This window comes from Xyrauchen texanus, chromosome 22 (assembly GCF_025860055.1).
Source record: "Xyrauchen texanus isolate HMW12.3.18 chromosome 22, RBS_HiC_50CHRs, whole genome shotgun sequence".
Lineage (NCBI taxonomy): Eukaryota > Metazoa > Chordata > Actinopteri > Cypriniformes > Catostomidae > Xyrauchen > Xyrauchen texanus.
Window position 1 is genome coordinate 43,169,324 of NC_068297.1, and position 19,913 is coordinate 43,189,236.

The following is a 19,913-nucleotide window of genomic DNA, read 5'->3' on the forward strand; positions in this document are numbered from 1 at the left end:
TTTGACATCTGAGACATCCATATGGAATCCATTAAGGATGTATGATTGACTGAATTAAGAATGAAATCGTGATGTGCCCTTATGTGACGACCCCGAATGTTCTCGTGATTCGGTTAGAGCAGAACGAGCCTAGACTTGTGTTAACTATTTTTTGGTTGTGGTGGTATTTGTTTAATTACAATAAATCCATTTTTGATCTGATTAGACTTGTTGTCAGATCCCTCTTTTATGTTATGGCTTGAAACGAGCCAGGTGTAACACTTACGAAACTGCAAATACTGTCATAAAACACTCTCCTTCAGAGCTTTAGTCAGTGATGTGTGATTGCAGTGTGCCCTCTAGTGGCTATAGACGCATGTTGAGCAGGGCAGCAATTTTAAAAGATGTTTATCATATTACAATTTAAATCATCTTGCCAGACAGTGAAAGACGCATTTGATGGTTTCTGGTTACCTTCTCCTGATTTAAAGACAGCACCACATAACTTTTTTGTGAAGTGACGGTTAATCTCTCTGAGCCTATATTCACGTCCGGGGTCTTTTGAACAGAGCCATAAAACTCTTGCAATGTGTCATTATGGAGGACAGCAGAGTATGTATATATATATATATATATATATATATATATATATATATATATATATATATATATATATATACCAATATAGAATGGTTATTAAAACTGACTGGAACTACCTGTGCATTTAATGTTGAATGTTGATAATTTAATATTTGAACAAAACATATAGTATAAATTTATATATACAATATATTGTTGAGTCACTTCCATCAGCTGAAAAACAGTGTAAAACAATGCTTCCATGCAGTAAGAATCATCAGTGTTCTATTTGGGATGATACCACACTTTAGAGTAAAGTGCAATATATATGTGCCATTTGGGGCACAGCTCATGTCATTGTTGGATCTGTCAGACATTAATAAGGTCTTCATGGCATCACCCTTGCAAAACACAAGGTATTCAAACTGAAGCTGAAGACATTTGCATGTTCTGTGCAAAGTTTTACATTGCTTTGAGGTTTAGTAGATAAAGAAACATTGTTTGACCAGCTGGAAGGCCCTTTAGAACCTCTTTGCGTTGTTGACTATTGTGATGATCAAGTTCAGCATCTCTGAATCTGAAAGACTGCGAAAGAATATGAAACTCATCTATAAATAAGTTCTGTTAGACATTTTCTCATTTCAACAAAATCAATTGTTGGAACTATTGTAATTGAAACTGTAACTATAATTTTAGATAACAGAGGGTGTGTTAAAAAATCTGGTTGCTTTACTGTACAGTATGTATGAATCATGCAGCAGCCATTTTGTGACATGGTAATACTGACTTTTACAAGTATGCAGCAATCTGACCCCCTCCTAACCCAAACCTAAGCTCTAACTCTCTTCAAACTGATTTAGCTGGTGATGAGGGCTGTTTCAGGGGATGCGCCGTGACAGAGTGTGTGTGTGTTTTGTGATAAGCTTGAAAAGTTCAATTCATTAATCACGTCTTTCCACAAGTGCCCTTATGTCAAATCAGTCTATTTCCAGCATATACACAAGTGTAATTATCTTAGGTGTGTGATCAACAAGCCTGGAGCACTCTTGGAATGATACATATCCAATCAATCCGTGGACAGGAACTAAGTGTTGTATATATTTGTGAAATATGCAGATTCCAAGAATCATTTCACATTTACAAGTGGAGTGTTTAAAAGGTATGGTGGTGAAAACAATGATGGTGATATTTGCAACAAACAATAATGATCCATTCACACCAATACGAAGGGAGAACATATAGATCCTCACTTCCAACCTGCAAGGCCGAGACAAATAAACAAGACTGCAAGAGTATGCAGCCGTAACTTCCTTACTTGTCCTTGGTGAGTGGTGCCAACTGGGCTCAACCTGTTGTTGTCCCTTATCATGTGACTAAACCACTTCTTAACACTACAATATTGGGGCAACCAATATTGCCTAACTCTATGTAGGTTCAGGAGAGTGTCAAGCAGAAGTTGGAAGCACACTCCGTCCAGCTCTACTGTACATCTTCAGTGGTGGAGAAACTAAACATACTAAGTGAATAGAAGCAGTCGTGATGAGCCAGAAGGGGGTGAAGATGAGCGGTAAACACTGGTCAAATGGGTTCTCTTGCACGGTCCCTAGCTTTGCAGTTTTGAGCTCTGTTATGTTTATTATTGCTTTTCAACTGACATGAATAGTGACATGATGGCATTCTTGAGTGGCCTGCATAACCACTTGTGAGCTTTCATTCAGAAGCTCTGGATTAGAGACTTGCAAAAATGAATCAATATTATGCATTGGGTAGATCTAGTCCAAACATCTAACCCTAACTGATGCTCAGACTCCCTCCACTGCTGTCTGCTCAATAAAAACTCACCTTAATTCAGCCAGGAACATAGGCGTTGTCCGCATAATTACCAACTCCTCTATGAATTGCAAAAAATTTTCTGTACCTGTGAAAAAAGTTTTATACAACACAATCCACTGAGTCCTAGGAAGATGAGACTCTCTAAAAAGAAAGCTGAATGTGTTGCGGGCAAAAATTATACCACTAAATCTTTCATAACAGACATAACAATGACTTATAGCGGACACACAAATGGTGAGCCAGCGCTTATTTCTCTTGCAATCAACACATTATAAATTGAACTCATGGCAGAATTGCCATCCACAAATATTGGTTGTAACCCACCAGCAAAACAATATGAAAGTGTGATTTAGCATTTTCTTTCATTTGTATTTGTTATATTAAGTTTGCTTTTTTGGGGAGTTTTTTTTTGCTTTGGCCTGAATCGCCATCTATCCATCCATCTTCAACCGCTTATCCGAAGTCGGGTCGCGGGGGAAGCGGCTCCAGCAGGGGGCCCCAAACTTCCCTATCCTGAGCCGCATTAACCAGCTCTGACTGGGGGACCCGAGGCGTTCCCAGGCCAGTGTGGAGATGTAATCTCTCCACCTAGTCCTGGGTCTTCCCAGAGGCCTCCTCCCTCGGGAGGCGCCCAGGGGGCATCCTTACCAGACCCCCAAACCACCTCAACTGGCTCATTTCGACGCAAAGAAGCAGCGGTTCTACTCCGAGCTCCTCACGGATGACAGATCTCCTCACCCTATCTCTAAGGGAGAAGCCCGCCACCCTTATGAGGAAACCCATTCTGAGGCCACTTGTACTCGCGACCTAGTTCTTTTGGTCATGACCCAGCCTTCATGACCATAGGTGAGGGTAGGAATGAAAATTGACCGGTAGATCGAGAGCTTTGCCTTCGGGCTCAGCTCTCTTTTGTGACAACGGCGTGCTAGAGCGAGTGCAATACCGCCCCCGCTGCCCCGAATCTCCGGCCAACCTCCCGCTCCATTGTCCCCTCACTCGTGAACAAGACCCCGAGGTACTTGAACTCCTTCACTTGGGGCAATACCTCCTTCCCTACCTGGAGTATGCAACGTTTCGCCAATGAAACGTAAATAAAAAATAATAAGAAAGGGATTGTGTCCATTTTAAGTTGCACCCTCGCTTACGATGAACATACATTAGTGTAACTGGGTGAAAGAGAAGCTCTTCACATAAACTATTTCTGTGCTGGTGGAGATAAAGTGGGCACGCCATATACCATCATCTTTTTGCCTGTTGATCTACTTGGGAAAGTAAATCATTTTGTTTCTTTGTCTGCGTGTTATCTTTAGGTGTGGATTAGAGGAGTTTGACAACATTAATAAAGAAGCTCTGTAAGCTTCTAAACTGAAATAGTTTGTAAAAGTATCTTCACGTGTATGGAAGCTGATGTCATATTCACAAATGGAATATACTTATCGGGAAATAAGAAAAAATATGATGGATAAAAAAAGACCATGACAAATTAAAAACGTAGTTCTTCTGACTGAGGATAATCATTATTTGTAGCAAAACATAATATAAAATAATATAATATAATGGCTAAAATAAGAACACAATCAAGTTATTATTGTTGCTTTTTCACACCATCAAATAAATAAATAAATAAAAACAAAGTTTAGGTGTTACACAAAACAAGGGTCCCCAAAAGATTTACTATCAAAATAATAAAAATGTAACCATTAACTTTTCACATAATTACACACTAATTTATTTTTATGACTATTTTCTATGATTGTTCACAGTACAGAAGCCAAATGTGTCCAGCGTTAATGTGAGTAACGTGAGATGCACATTGTAGACGTTCTGTTCCAGAAACTCGAGGCTGGAATGACTGGCTATAGGACCTTGCAATATATCTTGAAAGTTAAAGCTCCTTGGTAGTGAACACCTGTGATCATATAGGATGTTATTTGCTTTATATTAATATTTTTACAGGACAGTGTGGAAAATGCCAGTGTAACACACACAATAAACTAATGTTTAAAAAAAATCCTCTGAACTGAACTGTTTATTTTGGTTTGAAATAGATATATGCATACTATAGAATTTGTAAATCTGCCCTGTTTGTAGCAGGCTAACATTATTCATATATGTCTCTATAACTGCATTTGATATACAGCAATATGCACATCCATCACACATTCAAACAAACATACACACACAGCTTTCTACATCACATTGGGTAGAACTGTGATGCTGCTTCAGAAGACTGTATCTCCACTTGGGCCATTTTAAACTGTGTGCACTGTAGCCACTTGCGCAGCGCCAGCGGGAAAGATCCAGCTGCAGGATTCTGCAGACACTGATGATTCACACGGTTTTGAATGGCTTGCAGACGCAGTTGAAGACCTGCAGACAGATGCTGCTCACAGATGGACAGAAAGAGAGAGAGAGAGAGAGAGAGAGAGAGAGAGAGAGAGAGAGAGAGAGAGAGAGATCAGAATCATACAGGAAGAGTTTGCTTGTATGGCTTTATAAAACAATCTGTATTAGACTAACTGAATATAATGTAGAAAGAAGACTTACATTTAAGTTAGACTGAATCATTGGCAGCCACATGGGTATCAGCTGAACAGAAGATAACAGTAAATATAATAAAACACTGTAGGTGTTACCTTCGATACAAATTTCTTGTCCGATACTAAAAATTCTGGACACACTGGGCCATACACCGAAACACTTTTCGGTGTATGGCCCAGTGTGTCCCGAAACACTTTTCGGTGTATGGAATATCAGTATTTGTATGATTTATGTTAATAAATGACTCTTACTTTAACAAAAATGGTTGAGTTACACTCCTGTAATGCTTCCATTAAACTGATGACATGTAAACAGACCATCTCCACCATCTGAAAAACACACATGAACATACAACAGTGAGAATGAAGTTCATCTATCCAGCAGCAGGAATGAGCTCCTGTACCAACACTGTGAACTTCACCATGACTTTTTAAAGCAATTTAAGGCCTGCAACAAACTCTACACAAGTACATTAAAAAAATGCTTCTAGCCACACTAGTTCGATTTCATCTGTTGTTGCATTGTGAAAGGTGTCAGAGCGCAATTCATAATGCAACACAAGTACAAGTTACATTCTCAGAGTTTCAACCCAATCTGTACAATGGGATTGAATGCTTGTAATGTGTTGTCTGAGCATTCACATCTAGTCAAGTCATTTTTATTTGTATAGCACTTTTTCACAACACCCATTTTTTCAAAGCAGCTTTACAGAAAATCATTTTTTAAGAGAAACTGACTCTTAGAGTCATTTGTGTATTTTGTCTTCCTGTTCCAGTTGCTGCCGACATGTTGTACACTGCTCAAGTCTGAGTTTGTAGCTTGCTAGCCTGCTTAGAATTGCTTATTTCTCTATGTTCATTGTTTTATCCTTTGCTATCCATTTTACTGCGTGCTTAGTTTCATGATATTTCATTTGTTTATGGAAATGCAGATTGTTTATGCAGTGTTGAGGAATGTGAAAGAACACCCTTGATTATTTGTACTGTGATAACTTATTTTGCTTTTGTAAGCCAATACTTTTGAGATCAGTCAATAAATGCTTCTGGTATTGACTTATATGCTGCCACCATGTTGTTGCTGGACACATCTTTTTAAAACTGTGTCCTGTTTAGCTATTTTACATCACACAACATTGGATTAATGTAAGTAATGAATAAGTGGAATAATTAATTGCGGAGCCATGTCATTTTTGCTGACGAAGGCTCCTGGATGCTAATTTCTTACATAGCTTTCCACCTGTAACTTATGTAGCTAGAGGGGAAATCTGTACCCATTGAATGGGTCACCTTAATCATTATCAGAAAAATTGCCCCCCCTGAGAATTGTTTCAGGAGCCGCCACTGCTGCATGTATATTACCATGCAAACCAGTTTTCTTTTCTTTTTTCCCCCACTTGCCTACACCTCGTTACACCTTATTAGATTTCTCTGTGTTTTACATGGATTATTGCATCAATCTCAAACCTCTGCTGATCAGGAATCACCACAACAACAGCAAAGGGATTCACATAGATCTCAAACCCTCACCGCTCAAGAACCACCAACACAAAAAGAACAAACAAACAAACAATTGCGGTAAGTCATGGCATCCGCTCATGTTATTGCATCCTGCATTGCATGCCACATGTTTACTATAGCTTCTTCCATTGTGGAATATTTTTATCAAGTTAAGTATACATTAATCAAGTATAATCAATGCCAATTTATTCTACAATTATTTCTGATGGTCATGTATGTATTTTACGTGTGTGTGTGTGTGTGACTATAGAGGCCTGTGAAAATTAGGCCGCACAGAATGCAATGCGTGACAACATATGGTATTCAAATATGGTAAACTTGAGTCTCATGGTTTGACACTAGAGAAAATATATGATAAGGCCCTTTAAAGAGGTTCCAGATGTTCCCTTCTTAAAAAAGATCAGACTGAATACACAGAACAAAATGTATGGAAGATTTTAGCCAAGCCTTGTGAGACCTATGTAAGCGAGTGCAAACTCAAGACATATCAGTTGTTCTGATCACACATCAGTTGTAAAGTCTATTCTTCTGAAATAAAAACTCCAAGTCTTTGAGAGTGAGTTTGTCACAAAATGGGCAGAAACCACTGTAACACTCTCCAATCTTAAAGTTGAGTTTACACTAATTATGGGATCTTCCGTACCGTTTCTAATGATAGGTTGTGGAGTAGAGAAAATAAATACCAACACTGATGAAAACCAATAAACCAAGTGTATTAACAAAATCAATAATATTTACAATAATATCAAACGAAGTGTATGTACATGTAAAAGTGAAGTCCAGAGTGCACAGAGTTATATACAGTGACCAGATCAGCCTCACCGGGAGTTTTGACAGTCCGTGAGCACGACCAAGTGATGAAGTGATGAGTGATGAATGCCCAAAGAGTGATGAATGCCAAAGATAAAAGGTAATCCTGGCTACGAGCCAAACGAAATACCTCCAGGAGGAACGGCGTCTCAGCGCTCCCAGGTCAGTCACCAGCGTATTCCAATTTATGAATGAATGGGTTTGATGATGTGCGTACTCGGAAATGAGTGTCGAACACCGGCATAGCGGTTCTTTAAATAGATAATGACAGTTAGTTCCTGTTTACGTGGCAGGAAAACACGTAACATGAATTCACGCGAAGATATCGCGTGAACAGAGATCGGGGAACAACACACAACAGCTGAGGGGAATGACAGATAACAGGGGAAAGCAATATAACAAATTAAGAATAAATGACACACATTTAAAGTCATAAACCTTAATATAAAACCTCCCCTTATGTGGCCACGCTACATAGATCCCCCCCCCCAGCCTTCGGCATAGGAGGAGATCGTCCGTACCAGCGTTTCAGGTTAACCACATTTATAATGTCTGTTTTACATGGGTCTCCCCAGCGAACGGTGTAATTTATTGGCCCCGTTTTTTTTAATACTTCAGCTGGACCCTCCCATTTGGGCGCTAGCTTAGCAGAGTATTTATTGGAGGAAGACGAGAGAGGGTGAGTTTTAACCCAGACTAGATCACCCGGCTGGAACTGCGCATCTTTCCGTCGGGCATTATAGTATCTAGCTTGTCTAGATTGTTGTACACCTACTCTGTGCTTTACCTCCTCTGCCATGATGGTCTGTCTTTCAACTATATTATATGAGGTTTGGTCAGGTGTGGGGTTTTTGAAGATTAACCTCTCCAGTGGACCATGTAGCTGTCTGCCCATCATTAATTCAGCAGGTGCTCTACCTGTAGTTTCATGATGTGCTGTGTTGATAGCGAATCTTAATTCAGGCAACCACTGGTCCCATCTCTCATGATGTTGTCCCACATATGACGCAATCATTATTTTTACTGTCCTGTTTATTCTTTCAGTGAGGTTTGTTTGAGGATGATAACTGGTAGTGAGCTTTTGGATGCTTCCCCAGGATTTGCAGAGCTCAGCAAGCACATTGGAGGTGAATTGGGCCCCCCTGTCCGAGATGAGATATTTTGGGACCCCCCAACGGGTAAAGATCTCTTCCCTGAGAATTTTGACAATCTTAGGGGTCTTACTGTCTCGAAGGAGGAACAACTCTACCCATTTGGTGTAATAATCCACAAACACCAGTAAGTAAGCGTTTCGTTTCTTACTGGTCGGGAAAGGTCCCATGAAATCCATCCCCCAAGTGTGACCTGGTTCTGTCACTTGTGTGTGCTGTAAGAAACCGCTGGGTTTTGTATTGTCATGTTTGTATTTTGACATGTTTCACATCCTTTTACGTACTCCCAGACATCCTTACGGACAGTTGGCCACCACGCCACCTCCAAGAGCCTCAGCAGAGTTTTCAGCCGTCCCAGATGTCCTCCCAGCGGGTTATCGTGTACGTAGTGCAAGAAACCAGGAATTAATGCCTGAGGAACAACCAGTTGGAATTTATTTCCATTGTTCTTGACAGGAACCCGGCGATATAACACCCCCTGGTGGACCTCAAAGGTAATTTGGTTATCCTGAACCTTTCTGGTTTTTTGGGCCAGTTGGAGGAGAGACACCGTATTGTCATGACTTTGTGCTTGTGAGATTTCCTGTAACGTGTGGGGTATGTCAGAGGCACATTTTGGTTTTATTATGGCTAGACAGGGCACACCTTCACTTTCAGGAGCTTCACAGACTCGTGACAAGGCATCTGGTCCCAGGTTCAGACATCCTCTTCTGTGATGTACTTGGAAGATGAATTGCTGTAGCCTAAGAGTCCACCTGGTCAGCCGAGAGGAGGTTTTAGGACTGTTGAAGGCCCAAGTTAAGGCAGCATGATCGCTGTAAATGTCGAAGTGTCTTCCTTCCAGGTAATGTCTCCATTTTTCCACCGCCCAGACTACAGCGAGACACTCTTTTTCAGCCGTCGAATAATTCAGTTCAGGTCCACGCAATGTTCGTGATGCGTATGCTATTACCCGTTCCCCCTCAGGAGTTTGCTGGGTAATGATGGCTCCTAAGCCCACATCACTGGCGTCTGTATGAACCTGGAAAGGTTGATTGAGGTCAGGCTGCATCAATACAGGTGGGTCTTGTAACAGCTGTTTAATAGTCTCCAGGCTGGTTTGGCACTCAGGAGTCCAATCCCACTTAACTCCTTTCTTTTTTAGGTTGTTTAATGGAGCTGTGATGTCGGCGAAATGGGGAATGAACTTGTGGTACCACCCAGCTAATCCCAAGAAGCGTTGGAGAGCTTTAATGTCTTTGGGAGGAGGATAGTCAGCTACCGCTCGGGTCTTTTCAGGGTCGACCTCCACCCCTTTCTCTGAGACTATATGTCCAAGAAACTTCAGCTGCTTCTTAAAGAAGTGACACTTCTTCATATTTAGTGTAAGTGAAGCTTGGTTTAGTCTCTGTAGAATGGTGTTCAGGTGTTGGACATGTTCTGATAAAGACCTTGAATAGATTATGATGTCATCAATATAGACAAAGCAAAACTTCCCTCTCAACTCTGCTAGGACCTTCTCCATCAGCCTCTGGAAGGTGGCAGCGGCATTCCGTAATCCATATGGCATGGAGCAGAATTGGAATAGTCCTTGGGAGGTGATGAAGGCTGTTTTGGCTTTGCTACTTTCCTCCATTTCAACCTGCCAGTACCCTGACTGCAAATCCAATGTGCTGAACCAGGAGGCGCCTTCCATGGATTCTAAGATGTCGTGAATAATTGGCATTGGATAAGCGTCAGGTACGGTCTTACTATTCAGTCTCCTATAGTCCACACAGAACCTGTAGGAACCATCGGGTTTGGGGACCAGGACAACAGGTGATGACCACGGAGAGAAAGAAGGCTCGATGATATGGTCCCGTAGCATTTGTTCTACCTGCTCATCGATAATCTTCTTCTTGAAGGGTGAGACCCTATAAGCTCTGGATCTCAAGGGCATTTCGTCAGAAAGTATAATTTTGTGTTGTTCCACAGATGTTTTTCCCAGGACTTGAGAGGTGGTATGAGGCCAATTTTCCATCAGCTTTTTCAATTCATCCTGATTGTCGGAGTCCCAGCTGGGAACAATTTGTGTGGGTAAGTCGTATGTGGCTGGATTCCAGGTTGGAGGTACGGCATAATAGAGAGTCACCGCAGCAGTCATGCCTAGGTTTTCACCCATTAGTCGTGAAGACAGTAGAGGATTTAGAAGTGCAGTTAGAAATGGATGATAAACATATCCTTTGCCCATTTTCAGTCCATATCTCCATTGTCCGACATCCACTATGGCTTCAGCGGTTCTCAGGAAATCCAGACCAGCTATAAGGGGAAAGGCCAGGTGAGCATCCTTCATTACATAGGTGTCCAACCTGCATACCTTGTCATGCCACTCATAACAGACTGATCTCTTGTTAATCGCCTGGTGCATCTTTCCATCAGCCATAATGAACCGTTGAAGAGGGGCTGAAGGGTCAGGTTTAGCTTCCCCTCCTAACTGTCTCCAGAGGCTCTCCTGCATAAGGGTGTATGTGCTCCCAGTATCCAGTACCGCCTTCACCTCTTGTCCTTTTATCGTCACAGGCACTATTAGAAGAGATGTCATAGGGTGGGGTTGAGCAATGGATACTCCTGCTAGATTTTTAGCAGTATGGCGTTCAGGTGGTCTTTTATTTGTGGTTTCTTTGCTGTTAAATTTACTCACTTTCTGCCAGTAATCTTTTGCTCCCATCCAGTCCTTCTCCACCATAGAGCCCACCTTCACCAGCTGTTCCACTGTTTTCACCGTGCCTCTCAGACAGCCCGCAACCCTTGGGTTGATGTTATTGAGAATACGGCTCACCATTTCCTCTTCAGTGATAGCTGGCTTCCATTTGAGGCAGAGGGCTCGGTAATCATAGGCTAAATCTCTCAAACGCTGATTGGGTTGCTGCACCAGAGATCTTAACTTGTCCTCTACCTCAGTGAGGTAATCATCTGGGAGAAAAGCAGACATAAAAGCATCTTTGAAAGATTGCCAATCTGTTACCTTGTTTTATTCTGCCTTCCACCAGCTTAAAGCGGGTCCTTTGAGCACTGTACTCAGGGTGCCAACCAGCTCCACACTAGGTAGGGGTCTAATGGCCAGATAATTTTCGACCTGTTCGATGAAATGGAGTACGTCGGATGTTTCGCTAGACTCACCGAAGGAAGGAAATTCCAGGCGGATAGGGGGTTTCCCACAGAAAGATGACATACTGGGCATACATGAAGGGTGAGCCAGGTTCGATCTTTGTGCTCCAGCAGTAACGTCATAGGTAACGTTGTCTCTGTTAACCGGGGGGACTTTACGTCTGGTAGCTGGTACGGGAGTATTTAAGACAGTAGCTGTAGATGGGGAAGAGGCAGGGTAAAAAGGCTGTATTTGAGATCGAGATGGGGTACTGGTGAATCTAATTTTTTTCATTTGATTTTCCCATCTAGCATCTCTCCGCAGGAAACAATCAACCACCGCTCTCTCCAACTTCTCTACAGACCTCTGAAAATGATCTAAGTCTGCTAAGCTAGCGTCCACTGACTCCCGGAAACTAGTTTCCCTATTAAGGGAACTCTCTACAGACTGTTGTAATTCCTGTTCATTATGTTGTATTTTTGCATTTAGAGCCAATAAATCCACCTTAAGTTTATCGATCTCCATCTGCATTGTCTGTACAACATTTATATTAACCATTTCTTTTTCATCATCATCATCATCATCCTCATCAGAATTATATAATGAACTCAAAACAGATGCTATTTCATCTGTAGGGTTCCGTCTGGTAACAAACGGGCCCGCAGTGAAATCAGCATCCTCAGTTAAATCAGAGCTACACCTTAACTCATTTACATCAGTCTCAATTTCACCAGTATGTACATTCATTACTCCACCATTTGCTTGTGTCATTTCAGCCATATTTATGAACACAAAAAAAAAAACACTATCAACAAATAGAAACAGCACGTTCCCTGTACGGGCCACCACTATGTAACACTCTCCAATCTTAAAGTTGAGTTTACACTAATTATGGGATCTTCCGTACCGTTTCTAATGATAGGTTGTGGAGTGGAGAAAATAAATATAACAACACCGATGAAAAATCAATAAACCCAAGTGTATTTACAAAACCAATAATATTTACAATAATAACAAACAAAGTGTATATACATGTAAAAGTGAAGTCCAGAGTGCACAGAGATATCAACAGTGTTCGGATCAGCCTCACCGGGTGTTTGTATCGTCCGTGAGCGTGATCAAGTGATGGAGTGATGAATTGATGAATGCCCAAAGTCCTCTGATAAAAGGTAATCCTGGCTACGAGCCAAACGAAATACCTCCAGGAGGAACGGCGTCTCAGCGCTCCCAGGTCAGTCACCAGCGTATTCCAATTTATGAATGAATGTAGTATGATGTGCGTACTCGGAAATGAGCGTCGAACACCGGCATAGCGGTTCTTTAAATAGATAATGACAGTTAGTTCCTGTTTACGTGGCAGGAAAACACGTAACATGAATTCACGCGAAGATATCGCGTGAACAGAGATCGGGGAACAACACACAACAGCTGAGGGGAATGACAGATAACAGGGGAAAGCAATATAACAAATTAAGAATAAATGACACACATTTAAAGTCATAAACCTTAATATAAAACCTCCCCTTATATGGCCACGCTACACCACAACACCATCAGCAGTGAGGGATTCAAATGGGATCAAATGGGATGTAAAGATTTAGTCAAGCATCCAAACGCTAGTGAAGGTCAGTGAGAAAGAGAAGCCAGTAGATACTGTTTCGGATGTGGGCAGTACAGAGAGCAACACACACACACTTTGGATCCGGCTGTAGAGGTCTGGGTGACATCTCGGTGGCATATTGCTAAGCAAATCGATACCAATCTCCTGATCTTGTTAGGATTTACAATCGAATCTCCCCACTCAGTGATGCTCCCCCTGAGAATCATATTGAAAAAGCCCTGCGGAGCCATGTCAGATTGTAAGGAATGTGAAATAGAGTCTCCAGACAGTATTGTTAAATGCATTTTGGGGGCTCGGACAGCTGAAATCAGATCAAATTTACAAGTGCTGGCTAATGCTAAACATAGATTTAGATTTTTTTAGATGTTATTCATGTCGGCACTAACGATGTCTGGCTTCACCAGTCGGAGATCACAAAAGATAATGTTAAAGAGGTGTGTGAATACACTGTATGCTATGGTCCCCTCCCTGCTCGTCGTGGTGATGAGGTTTATAGTAGATTAGTGTCACTGAATGGCTGAATGTCTGAGTGGTGTCTGGAGAATAGTATAGGATTTATAAACAATTGGAAGAGTTTTTGGGGTAGACCTGACCTGCTAAAGAGAGACGGACTCCATCTCTCCAGGGAAGGTGCCACTCTCCTCTCTAGTAATTTGGCTCATAGTCTTAATAATGATAGTATTTGACTAACTGGGGCCCAGGTCAGAAAACAGAGAGAATGGCTTACCATCCATCTACTAGCTGCCTTGAGACATCACACAGGTCACATAATCTACAACACATAGAGACTGTATCACCTAGATAAACGTCATATAAAGGTAGGGCTACTAAACCAAAGCACTAATTGTAAAAAAGATCAGATCTCTTTCTACCAAAGCACTAATTGTAAATGAAATTATTACAGATAATTTTTTGAATATGCTGTTTGCCTGAAACCTGGCTTAAACCGGAAGAATGCATTTGTTTAAATGAGTCTACTCCCCCAGGTTATTGTTATAAACATGAGCCTTGTGGAGGAGGTGTTGCTACAATTTACAGTGAAGTTTTTGGTGTTACTCAGAGGACAGGATACAAGTATGCAGTGCATACGAAAAGTATTCACAGCGCTTCACTTTTTCCACATTTTGTTATGTTACAGCCTCATTCCAAAATGGATTAAATTCATTATTTTCCTCAAAATTCTACAAGCAATACCCCATAATAACAACGTAAAAGAAGTTTTTTGAAATCTTTGCAAATGTATTAAAAAAAAACAGCCTTTACTCAATACTTTGTTGAAGCACCTTTGGCACCAATTACAGCCTCAAGTCTTTTTGTGTATGATGCTACAAGCTTGGCACACCTATTTTTGGGCAGTTTCTCCCATTCTTCTTTGCAGGACCTCTCAAACTTTATCAGGTTGGATGGGGAGCATCGGTTCACAGCAATTTTCAGATCTTTCCAGAGATGTTCAATCGGGTTCAAGTCTGGGCTCTGGCTTGGCCACTCAAGGACATTCACAGAGTTGTCCCGTGGCCACTCCTTTGTTATCTTGGCTATGTGCTTAGGGTCATTGTCCTGTTGGAAGATGAATCTTCACCCCAGTCTGAGGTCCAGAGCGCTCTGGAGCAGGTTTTCATCAAGGATGTCTCTGTACATTGCTGCATTCATCTTTTCCTTGATCCTGACAAGTCTCCCAGTTCCTGCCGCTGAAAAACATCCCCACAGCATGATGCTGCCACCACCATGCTTCACTGTAGGGATGGTATTGGCCAGGTGATGAGCAGTGCCTGGTTTCCTCCTGACATGACGCTTGCCATTCAGGCCAAAGTGTTCAATCTTTGTTTCATCAAAACACAGAATTTAGTTTCTCATGGTCTGAGAGTCCTTCAGGTGCCTTTTGGCAAACTCCAGGTGGGCTGTCATGTGCCTTTTACTGATGAGTGACTTCCGTCTGGCCACTCTACCATACAGGCCTGATTGGTGGAGTGCTACAGAGATGGTTGTTCTTCTGGAAGGTTCTGCTCTCTCCACAGAGATACGCTGGAGCTCTGTCAGAGTGACTGTCACTCTGTCAGGTTCTTGGTCACCTCCCTGACTAAGGCCCTTCTCCCCTGATCACTCAGTTTGGCCAGCTCTAGGAAGAGTCCTGGTGATTCCAAACTTTTTTCTGTTCCCTTCCCCAGATCTGTGCCACGATGCAATCCTGTCTCGGAGGTCTACAGACAATTCCTTGGACTTCATGGCTTGGTTTGTGCTCTGACATGCACTGTTAACTGTGGGACCTTATATAGACAGGTGTGAGCCTTTCCAAATCATGTCCAATCAACTGAATTTACCACAGGTGGACTCCAATCAAGTTGTAGAAACATTTCAAGGATTATCAGTGGATACAGGATGCACCTGAGCTAAATTTTGAGTGTCATGGCAAAGGCTGTGAATACTTATGTACATGTGATTTTTTTGTTTTTTTGTGTAATAAATTTGCAAAGATTTCAAACAAACTTCTTTCAAATTGTCTTTATGGGGTATTGTTTGCATAATTTTGAGGAAAATAATTAATTTAATCAATTTTGGAATGAGTCTGTAACATATCAAAATGTGAGTACTTTCCAGATGCACTGTAAGCAATAAGATAATTTATTATATAATAAAGATAATTTACATCATCAGAAATAAAATTAAAATTATGCAATTGTCCTATTTAGCAGGCCGCTACCACTTTATCTGTGTAAACAAGAAATTGTCAACTCAAACAGAAGTAAAGTATGGAGTGCAACAGGGATCAGTTTTAGGGCCTCTGCTATTCTCCTTATATATGCTTCCCCTTAGAGATATTATTAGAAATCGTGGAATAAGTTTTCATTGTTATGCAGACGATACCCAACTTTATATTTCTTCGAAACCCGACAAAATTTCACAATTCTCCAAATTAACAGAGTGCATCAATGAAATCAAAGATTGGATGGCCAGAAATGTCCTTCTACTCAATTCTGACGAAACAGAGGTACTAATTATTGGACCAAAAAACTCTAAAAATAAGCAGCTAAAATATAATTTGACTCTCGATGTATGTACTGTTACATCATCTTCAACAGTGAAGAACTTAGGTGTTATATTTGATACCAATCTGTCCTTTGAAAATCAAATTACAAATGTTTGTAGAACAGCATTCTTCCACATAAGAAATATTGCTAAATTACGAACATGCTCTCTGTTGCTGATGCCGAAAAACTAATTAATGCGCTCATGACCTTAAAACTAGATTATTGTAATGCATTACTGGGAGGATGTCCAGCAAGATCAATAAATAAACTTCAATTGATTCAAAATGCAGCAGCTAGAGTGCTGACGAGAACCAAGAAATATGATCATATTAGCCCCATTTTATCATCGTTACATTGGCTACCTGTTAAATTTCATATTCATTTTAGAATTCTATTAACTGCAAACAAAGATTTGAATGGTCTAGCTCCGCAGTACTTAAGTGACCTCCTACCATGCTATATTCCATCACGATCAATTCTGGCCTGTTAATTGTTCCTAGAATATCAAAATCCACAAAAGGAGGAATATCCTTTTCATATTTGACTCCTAAACTACGTGTAAAGAAGTCAATGGAAAGGAGGAGGCGAGAACCGGCGTGTCAATATAAATAATAGTTTAATATAAAACTTAAACAGAAGACACAAACACACACATGACGGACCTCTCTCTCATCGCACCACCGTCTGCCATCGGCCTTTATCCCTCTCGGAGGCTTAATTAGCCTGATAAGGGACCGGGTGTGTATAATCACAACACGGCACCGCCCACCGCCCTGCCACATTCCTACCTCGATCTCTCAGGCTGGGGAGCCCCAGTCATGGGGGGTCCTTTCTGTAACAGTGTAGTACCCCTAAAAAAAAAACACTAAAATTTTAACGAGAGGGAAAAGGCCAACGCAGAGCGGCACTGAGAGAGAGAGGAGAGAGAGATGAAAAAAAAAAAAAACCTACTCGCTGGTTCTCCGATACACCGTCGCATGGTCCTCGATCACTTCTCCACCCTCTCAGGCGGACGAAAGCCACTTCTCCCAGGGCGGACCGGAGTCAGACTCACGACCCCCGTCAGTCAGAACGCCCCTCCGTGTTCTCGGCGACTCGTGGGGACACTCCTCCGCCCCTGGCAGCAGCCCTACCGCTCCAGGCGGTCGGGGAACACTTCCCTCCTCCCCTCACAGATGGCGGCTGTTCACCGCGTCCGGGCAGTCGGTCTACTCCCTCCCCGGTGGATGGCAGCGGCGCTCCCCTGGGTGGACGGCGGTGTCGAGGACTCCACGACGGGCATCCCTCCTCCTTCCCGGGCTTCGGCGCCAGTGTAAAGAAGTCAATGGAAAGGAGGAGGCGAGAACTGGCTTTTCAATATAAATAATAGTTTAATATAAAACTTAAACAGAAGACACAAACACACACATGACGGACATGTCCGTAAACTATCTCTCGCTCTTATCGCACCACTGTCTGCCATCGGCCTTTATTCCTCTCGGAGGCTTAATTAGCCTGATAAGGGACTGGGTGTGTATAATCACAACCCGGCTCCGCCCTCTGCCCTGCCACACTATGGAATAGTCTCCCTAACACTGTTCAAGATGCAGACACACTCCCTCAGTTTAAGTCTAGACTAAAGACTCATCTATTTAGTCAGGCATACACCTAATTTATCCTGCAACCCACAATTAGGCTGCTTTAGTTAGCTGGAACCAGAAACCAGAAACATTGATCATGATTTATAACTCTCCAATAAATTGAATGGCATCTACGCTAATATTGTTCTATTTTTTTCCCTGTCTCAACCTCAGGATTCATATCCTGAGGTTACCATAGCCGGCCAGATACACTGCTACGTGCCGCTGAGTCATGACAACTAACTCTTGCCGATGCCAGCCAAACATCACTTCAGTCTATTATGATGGACTTCAGAGGATGAACTGATATCAATTCCAACAATAAGACATGAAAGGTCTCATGAAATAGCCTGAGGGATGAACTCTGCCTGCATCACCTTGGTCTAATGATGGAATGCACTCTTGAAATGGAATGCATAGACTATCAATTACCAACAAAACCCTTCATCAGCCAACTAACAAATGACAATTGCATCTATATGAACTTCTGCAGTTAATCCAGGATTGACTTCAAAGACATTAGTCATTAATCTTACAGTTTATTCTAAATCTATGTTTAAACACTGACCCTTAACACTTACTTAGTTTAATCATTTAAAGCATAACTTGCACTATACATGAGTAATATTTACATTATATTCATGATGTTAGTCAGAGGGAAACTGGCCCCCACAGTGAGTCTGGTTTCTCCCAAGATTATTTTCCTCCATTAATCAACATCTTATGGAGTTTTGTGTTCCTTGCCACAGTCGCCATCAGCTGCTCACTGGGGTTATAATACAATTATTATTTAATTACTTATTTTTAAACATGATGAACAATCATATTTCATCAAACTACACAATGATGATACTTTATAAATTTTACCATTTCATTTTCTGTAAAGCTGCTTTTAAACAATGTTTGTAACGACTTGCTAAGCTAAGTTAATTTTGGATGCCAATATCTGTGATTTTTGACTCATTCTCAAAGCTCATGACCATAGATGAAGGTTGGAACATAGATTATCTGGTAAATTGAGAACTTTGTCTTAAAGCACCCTCTTCACCCGCACGGTCTGATAAAACAACTGCATTATTGCAGCCACTGCACTGATCCATCTATCGATCTTATGCACTAGCTTACCCTTAATTTTGAACAAGTTCAAGAGATGCTTCAACTTCTCCTCTTGGGGAAGTGTTTCACTCTGAGAAGTATTATCCTCAATAATTGGAACACCCCCGCCAATTCTCCTTTTTAAAAATTGGAACACATATACCCATCTACTAATCCCCAGGTATTGTCCCCGATCTCGACGGGATGCTGAAAACACATGTCAGCCATGACAGCACGACAACATCCAGGGCATTCAGCATCTCAGGGCGAATCTTGTCCACCCTTCAAAGCTTTTTAATGACCTCTGCCAGTACAATGGGCAATGATCCCCCCTCCCCCCAAGACCTCCATCCCATCCCACAGAGGATGTCATTCACGTTCAGAAGTGTTCCTTCCACTGCCCAACTAAATCACCAAGTAGTGTCAACAGTTCCTTGTCCCGGCTCACAAAAGCCTGAAGAAAGCAGTGTTTTCCTACTACCGTGGCCTTCACAACTTCTGTACCTGTCAGCTGAACCAGGAGAATGTAATCTTTGCTCTTAAAACTCTTGAGACACCAAGTGCAAGCAAAACTAAATAGACTGACAATGCAAAACCTTTTATTATAATTCATGCAGTAAAAAGTTATTTGTAAGATGCAATGAAAGAGACAAAAAGAGTTACATTCAGACTAAATCCAGAGTTTAACCCTTTGGGGTCTGAGGGTGTTTTGGGCACTGGAGAAGTTTTGACATGCCTTGACAATTGTGCTTTTTTCAGTTGCTTATTAACACATTAATAGCTAAAGTCTGATAACACTGTATTCAACACAAACTGGGCTACAATAATATGTGAGCAACATGTGTGTACATGTTTGTATTTTGAGAAAATAACATTTATGCATGGTTTTTGAAAAAACTAAAATGTTTAAGTAATTGAAATAAGGCCATATAACACATAATCAACATTTGTCCACAAGACTTTTGAGAACTGGATCTTGTAGCCTAGGCAAGGCAAGGCAAGTTTATTTATATAGCACATTTCATACACAATGGTA

At 41.4% G+C, this 19,913-nt stretch overlaps 1 protein-coding gene across 1 annotated transcript in view; it reads right to left on the minus strand.

The window, feature by feature from the left end:
* Positions 1–4,078: 4,078 nt before the first annotated feature.
* The window catches only part of LOC127662092 (protein unc-79 homolog), a 119,689-nt gene continuing 103,854 nt past the window's right edge, over positions 4,079–19,913 (minus strand). Inside the window, exons 49-51 of the mRNA XM_052153064.1 lie at positions 5,184–5,261; positions 4,939–4,980; positions 4,079–4,774 (exon numbers count right to left, since the gene is read on the minus strand). Coding sequence (XP_052009024.1) covers positions 4,586–4,774; positions 4,939–4,980; positions 5,184–5,261 — 309 coding nt within the window. The 3' untranslated portion in view covers positions 4,079–4,585. The remainder of the gene's footprint in view (positions 4,775–4,938; positions 4,981–5,183; positions 5,262–19,913) is intronic.